Below are 7,500 nucleotides of genomic sequence, written 5' to 3' on the forward strand. Positions count from 1 at the left end.
TATAAATGCTCACTTCCAATACTATCTAAGGCAAGGACGACTTACAATTTGCAAGTGTGAACTATTTTTTTTCTTCGGATAATTGCTTACTGCCAGGGATCTAGACTATAAGATATGTCGTGTTGTTCAGCCCTATCAGATTTCTTGATGAGTGCTGGCTGATGTCGTGGCACGAATGTCTGTATCTCACAGACTACCAGTGATCTAGTCTAGTCCTGTACCTGTCTACGTTAGTCTTGCGATAAGTATCCTCTCCGTTGTTGTATTGTATCATACTGTGTCTATCCCAATATGAAACACCGTTTACAAGTATTTGCAAGCTAAGACAAAATCTCCTGTATATATAGGTTGATGAATGTATCAATAACGCCACAGACCCTGTAGAGGGGCTATGATAACACGTACAAGTATTACATGCATTCTCTCATTCTTAAACACTTGCAGTCCGAGTGGAGCGTTACTTTGTGGATCAGATAGATTATTTGATACCATCTTAGATTTGAGTACAAAAGGCAGCCATCTTGAAGATACGGAGGAAATGATGATGCGATCCCAAGTGATGACGTCACTGTTGCTGAATGTGGAAGGTCAACTGCTAAAAGTCAGTTTATTAGCTGTAATGTTTTGCTAATATACTGTAATGGTTATTATTGGTATCAACTAGTCATATAGTAATATCACATACATGTATATACAATAATTACCCGCTAAGGCCTAAAAAAAACTGTGTGGTTCCGATTACGCTCAATTCTAGAATAGATTCTTTTTCTTCTATATCGATATCTTTTGCATTTGGGACACTTTGTGATATTTTATTTTTTTTCCTGCTCTCTATCTAGTTCTTTTCGTCCTTCGAGAACTCTGATTGGCCTTTCCCGAGATACTACGGTGAATGTGGTCGTGTGGTAATCGTGGAAGATGCCGGCAAAACTTTATATCATTTTTATGATGCATCATGGGAAAAACGAGTTCAAATAGTACTCGACGTATTCAAATTGATCGACCAACTTTTGACGGGAAACGATGATTGGTTTGTAATTTTAGCCGATCTTACTCCAGATAATTTTGGCATAGCGCCCTCTGGTAAGCTTATTTGGTTGGACCTAGAAGACACGATGGTTTTAGACAAGAGAAAGACAGACGGAGGTAACAGTAGCGATTTGAAATTAATATACCCCTTTACTAAGTACAAAAAATACCCTTACAATTTTTTCAGAACGTTTTTATCAAACCAATATTGAAAGGAATCTGGGAAGTTGTGTTTAAATGCTTTGGTGGATGGCAAATGTCATTTTATAAATTATTTTATCGTTTTCTCATTATTTGTCTATTTTTCTTCTTCTCACCTTTGACCTTGGCTAGTTATCAAGTTAATACATGTCAATACGTGTCTGTCTGTCTGTCCGTCCGTCCGTCTGTGTACGTGTGTGTGTGTGTGTGTGTTTGTTTGTGTGTGTGTGTGTGTGTGTGTGTGTGTGTGAGTTTGTTTGTTTGTGTTTGTTTGTTTGAAATACACCTGCCCAGGGGCTGCAGCCAAAACTATCAAATTAATTCCTGAGAGTTTTTATTTTGTGATTTCTTTTCACTACAAATTTAATTTTAAAACATTCTTGTTATTAAAATCCATGGTTGTTGTAAAAGTGACTTTTATCGCACGATGTTCGTATTTTATCTAAAACTTAAATATTACATTTTTAATATGTGCTATCACTAATTTTTAATATCATCTGTGTTTTAGGTTACTTGGGGACAAACCAAGTTATACACTTCAAAAGTCATGGAGGATTACCATGTAACATAAACTGCTTCACGAAGTTTGCCAAGAACTTGTTATCAGAACCGGACAAATATCGCCCTCTAGTGACAGAGTATGTTGATTTCCCTTACACATCTGCGTGTTTGACACTGATGACAGATCATCCATTGGATCAAAATAGAACTTTGTTTAACGATGAATCTATCAAAGTAGTCCAAGCAGGTAATATTTTGTGTCTTTTTACGATAGAATAGTTAGTATTGCAATAAGTACCATATGATACATTATAAAGTTAACACCAAATACACAGGCTTGCACACCTTGTCATTTTATTCCCGGTCATATCTGCAACTTGTCTAGATCTGCGAGCGCAAATTAATCTGTTTCTGTGTTTGTGTTTGTGTTTGTTTGTTTGTTTGTGTTTGTTTGTGTGTGTGTCTGTGTCTGTGTCTGTGTTTGTGTTTGTGTTTGTGTTTGTGTTTGTGTTTGTGTTTATGTTTGTGTGTGTGTGTGTGTGTGTGTGTGTGTGTGTGTGTGTGTTATGTGATTGACGCTATATACTTAAAGCTTGTTGCGTCAAATATTATATTGCCGCACTACTTTGAACCACAGAAAACCAACACACGCACATCGTGTTTCTTGTCTAAGACAACATTATGTATAGTTTCTTCTAATAAGATGGAAGAAAGTAGGGAAGGTAGGTAGGTAGGGAGGGGTCGTGAACACCCATACAGCACGATTCACGTGCACATCTTCGAATACATCGAGATGTAAAATATTTTGAATCTTACGTATGATGTTCTTTCATAAAGACATGTACCGACAGTAAACGTTAATGTAGCACACAAAACAACCATTACACCAATGGCATCTACTCTACATTGTTCGATCGTGATGCTTCATAACGAGAACTCATGATCACCAGAAGTAGTTGATTTTTAATGACTTCGTCGTATTGTTATGAAGCCCAAACAGATACAGATACAAATGCATAGGAATGAATGAATGAACTAGCTGTAACCGGAACATTTTTTGAAAATGTTTCGTTAGATAAAATAACTTAGTAATGTCGAATAGCATTAAATCATTTGTGGGTAAATGTTTTTTTTTTGTAGCTGTATAAATGATATGCTACAATCGAAAAATCAAATAAAACTGATTTTTTTTCGGGGTCCACACCAAAATATCAGCGCCCTCAACGATAGTCACGATTTCAACCTGTTACTGCATAACTTACGGATAAGATCGATAACTGTACAGTGTTTTAATTATTGGTAATTTAACAATTTTCAATGAATGTATATTGTGGTTTTCTGATCGGAAAATGACACAGTATAGTTAAAAACTAGTGCAGTTTTAACATGGCCACAGATTTATAAACAAGCTTTCGTTCAAGAAACTAAACTTGTCACTACATCACCTACGGAAAATGTTGATATATTGACCCCTAATTAATAAATACAATGTCTTTTATAAACAATTGACCATATTTTAATGAATGTATCTTTGGTTGATGAAAACAATATTCCATTTGCAGCTAGTACAGCTTCAACGTTAACGTTACAAAGAATCCACAATATATCTTTCAGGTGGACTCTTACACAATCCGCCCAGTGACGTAGGAGAAAAATTGACCAAATTGATTTCATCGTGCGTCACTGAAGGAGTCAGAGGTGAAAGGTTACAGGTGGTGAGGGACCTGAAGCAGTTACTGAAAAGCTCATTAGGAAAACGTTAGTCGAAATTCTATCTTGACATGACGACTACCGCAGTCTCCAGACTTCATCACACCATAAATGTTGAAGTAACTCGAGCTCGCTTTGTTATTCATCAAAAATGGCACGTGCTGCCAATATGTCGTCTGTATTCAGACGGGGATTATGTTTTGTTACATTACGCATAACGTCTTTTTTAATCATTGTTTTTATTTACCAAAGAGTGACGTGTGTACTCATATATGTATGAACGAGATGTGTTCTGAATGGAGGATAAAGTACATTTATTACAAATACGTACGTCGTAGAGGGCGCTCTACTCTATCGATTGGCGTTGAATATCCACAATCCGGCGTACAAGTCAAATAAAGTTCTAAAACTGCACCTGCTGTATTTTTAATTCTCATAACCGTGATATAATAACTTAACTTATAATAGCATTAACAGATATCTTTCAAATGTAAACGTCAGAATGACTGTCGGCAGTCTAGTTTAACAGGATATCGGCACGAGCACGTCTTACTGAATTGCGTGTACGGACTACCTTTTCTTCCGAAGTGAAACGCAACGCAGTCTGAGTGCCATCGTAATCTCTGTCTACCCGAGGCTACTGCAAGGTGACAAAAATCCAAACAGAAAAGTGTGATTTTTAGTGATTTTATTGAATTACCAGCAACCTACTAGTTTTTACATCACATATAACTCTTAGAATTAATATTACAGAAGGATTGAATGAATATATCACGAAACGCTTCTACAATGCAGTCACTTCGATTCAAAATCCGTCAGGGAATAGGCTATTCCAGACTGCAAACAGGAAATTGAGAATACAGCGCCCTCGCTCAAATTGGGGGTATCATCACCTCAGAGCACCGTTTCTTAAGAGCTTTGTCTCTTGGTATTCTGTAGAAGTGTAAATCAGTGATGTTTTTCGTATTGTTCAGACATCGAGGAAAGCAGCAGTGCTCTATGATTAACCAAGTAACCTATACCATGTAAGTTATACCCTCAAGGTACACACAGACAGGAAGTAGTTAGAGCGCCACCATGGTAAAATTTTGCAAAGGCCATTTTGTTAATTTACAGAATCTCCTCGCATTATTCACATTCATATTTAAGAATTACTCTATAACATAAGACAGGCATTTGAAATATATGTAACTTTTCTCAATGTCACTATAAAATTGTGTTCTCAATGAATTTTTATTCAGTCTACATGTATTATTTTATGAAGTATATAAAAGTTAAACGCAATAACGTTAAAGGATGGATGATAGGTTTTTTTTTAAAAAACGCAACTGCACATACGCGAGCGCAACCCACGTTAAAACCGAAAATCAGACATTTTATTTGACAGCTTGAAGCAAATACACCATGATATTAGTTAGAACATCCACTGTCATTGACATTCTCACACCACGCAAAATCATTACGTTGTATAAAAAAGACACCTTCATGGTAAAAAGTATCAAAACGACTAGTACTGATATATTTGTAATCTACGACAAAAATCATTCTTCTGACCAATAATGCTCTTAGCTTTCCTCTCCATGAAATATACGGTTGGGAAGGAGGGGGTAATATGCTATTAATCACGAGTCTTCGTAGCTTGGAATCCATGCGGATGGGGAGTTACGTATACATTTTGGTGCCAGGTTTATGTTTGGTAATATGGAATTTATTACAACGATATGCCAATAGGCAGAAGGCGACTATTATATTTAATTAATTGATCAGCATGATGACAAAGATACTAACAATTGACATGATGGTGAAGGCAGCTTCCGGTCTAGCTACGCCACTTCCATCACCGGTTGCAAAATAACACTGCTGACTGTTCTTTAAACCGCTGGTCGACAATGGTTCCCCCTTGAAGCATCCCAAGTAATATGGAAAGTCGGCTGTGATGTGGTACTGATATACACCATTCACTGTACGACCATGACATGCATCTAAGTCATCAGTGGTTAGTGTGTTGCCATCTTCATCAGTTGGGCCGTAGATAGCATATCCATCAAGTGCAACCCCTATGATTGGTGATGTCTCAGATTGTCGATCAATGACGCAAGAGGGCGCTTTATGATAGTGATAATCACCTTGTGGGGCTGGATGCCCATCACAATCATCAAACACTTCGGCGTATTCTCCTTCTACGGCGTTATTACCTTCAATAGTGAATGGGTTGAAGATTGGCACTCCGTTGACGGCAACTCCAATGGGTCCCATCGGTAAACAGCTTGGCTCAGTGGCTTCGGTAGGCGTGACAGGCACCTCAAAATGGTGACTTTGTGATTGTAGGCTATTAGGATTAGTTAGGTTTGGAAACGTTGCGGTATCATGGTCAGGAATTCCATTGCTTTCAATGACGTGTTTATCATCCGCAGTTGTTATGGTGATGGTCCCAATCAACCCAGTGTTTGATTCAGTAATCCCTGTGGGTTTGAACTTGGCGACTTGCTCGTCAGTAAGTGCCGAGACGTATCCAATGACAAGGACGCTGACCCAAACACCCAGAAAGTTGGCCATTATTCCAAAGTTCGACTTTCTTGAAATTGTGACAACGAAGATTTCTGGAAATAAAAACAGGAAGAAGAATTAACAATGGTGCCCGTGTTTTGAGGTAAAATATTAATTCACTTTCAAATACTAAATATAAAGTTCAATGGTTTGTTTGATGACAAAACATGGTTTAAGTGATAGAGTTAGAAGTGATGATAAAGTTAACGTTTTGGAATCACGTTTTGAATTGAGCGACTCGACTACGTGTAGTTTTCGTCAGAATCTCTCTGACGTCATCAGTGTGATTATGTTACTACTAGTATTTGGTCATGTGACCTGATATCACCTGACAGAAGACTAGGTGGAAGGGTGTAACCGACATAACATGATCGCCATTGATGGAGCTGATTTTTGGGTGCGAACCCAAAAATCAAATTGATTTTATGTATCATGATGTATACAAAAAATACGTTAACTGATAGGTGTGTGTGTGTTTGTGTGTGTGTGCGCGCGCGCACGCGCGCACGCGCGCTTGTTGACCATTGACCCTACTACAAAAACCATTGACAGTCAAAACCATAGAGCCAAACTGCTTCTGAGTCAGCTCGGGGACAAAACAACAACTGCTCACGAGACACCGTGCCGACATTCAATAAAAAATCAAAAGTATCCACAACAAAACCACTTGTCTGCCCTCATCAACCCATTTGATCACTTCTTCACAAACCTGTGTACGATATAATAGCTGATTGTGTTTGTCCCTAGGTCCTGTATACATTTTGTACATGTTTATCCGTCCCCCACCATCGCGTCACTTACCGTCTAGGTCATGACACGTTATTAATCGTTGCTTTTCGACAGTGCTAGTATTATTGGCAAATTATTGACATATACATTTTTGTCAACTCCTTAACCGAACTGCATCGATACCAACGCATATGGGCTACTAATAAGTATATGAGTGTATCTATTGTTACAACTCACGTACTCACCTTGTGCTCATTCTAAGCCTGTATAGATTGCATGCAAAGAATGCCTCGAGGGGAGTGAACATTACAGTGTCGTAAAAAACTGGACTGGGCTATTATTGTACACGATTGCGATGCAGTGCGATATGGTACGGCATGGCACTTTAAATCTCTCACATTAGCCGTACGTTCAGTTATTGTCTATGTAGCCGTACGTTCAGTAAGTGTCTATGTAGCTGTAAGTTTAGTTGGTGTCTATTTAGCTGTGTCTTCAGTAAGTATCTATGTAGCTGTAAGTTAAGTAAGTGTCTATGCAGCTGTAAGTTTAGTTAATGTCTATGTAGCTGTAAGTTTAGTAAGTGTCTATGTAGCTGTAAGTTTAGTTGGTGTCTATTTAGCTGTATCTTCAGTAAGTGTCTATGTAGCCGGAAGTTAAGTAAGTGTCTATGCAGCTGTACGCTCAGTAAGTGTCTATGTAGCTGTACGTTCAGTAAGTGTCTATGTAGCTGTAAGTTTAGTAAAGTCTATGTAGCTGTAAGTTTAGTAAACGCCTATGCCATGA

The 7,500-nt window shown here is 38.0% G+C and overlaps 2 protein-coding genes across 2 annotated transcripts in view; one reads left to right on the plus strand and one right to left on the minus strand.

The window, feature by feature from the left end:
• The window catches only part of LOC144447802 (divergent protein kinase domain 2A-like), a 4,835-nt gene extending 870 nt beyond the window's left edge, over positions 1-3,965 (plus strand). The window contains exons 2-5 of the mRNA XM_078137889.1: positions 445-601; positions 840-1,083; positions 1,739-1,978; positions 3,346-3,965. Of these exons, the coding sequence (XP_077994015.1) occupies positions 445-601; positions 840-1,083; positions 1,739-1,978; positions 3,346-3,494 (790 nt within the window). The 3' untranslated portion in view covers positions 3,495-3,965. The remainder of the gene's footprint in view (positions 1-444; positions 602-839; positions 1,084-1,738; positions 1,979-3,345) is intronic.
• A 262-nt stretch (positions 3,966-4,227) lies between these two features.
• LOC144447601 (uncharacterized) overlaps positions 4,228-7,500 on the minus strand; it is a 4,615-nt gene continuing 1,342 nt past the window's right edge. Inside the window, exon 2 of the mRNA XM_078137678.1 lies at positions 4,228-6,041. Coding sequence (XP_077993804.1) covers positions 5,197-5,997 — 801 coding nt within the window. The 5' untranslated portion in view covers positions 5,998-6,041 and the 3' untranslated portion in view covers positions 4,228-5,196. The remainder of the gene's footprint in view (positions 6,042-7,500) is intronic.

Source organism: Glandiceps talaboti, chromosome 16, assembly GCF_964340395.1.
Source record: "Glandiceps talaboti chromosome 16, keGlaTala1.1, whole genome shotgun sequence".
Taxonomy (NCBI): domain Eukaryota; kingdom Metazoa; phylum Hemichordata; class Enteropneusta; family Spengelidae; genus Glandiceps; species Glandiceps talaboti.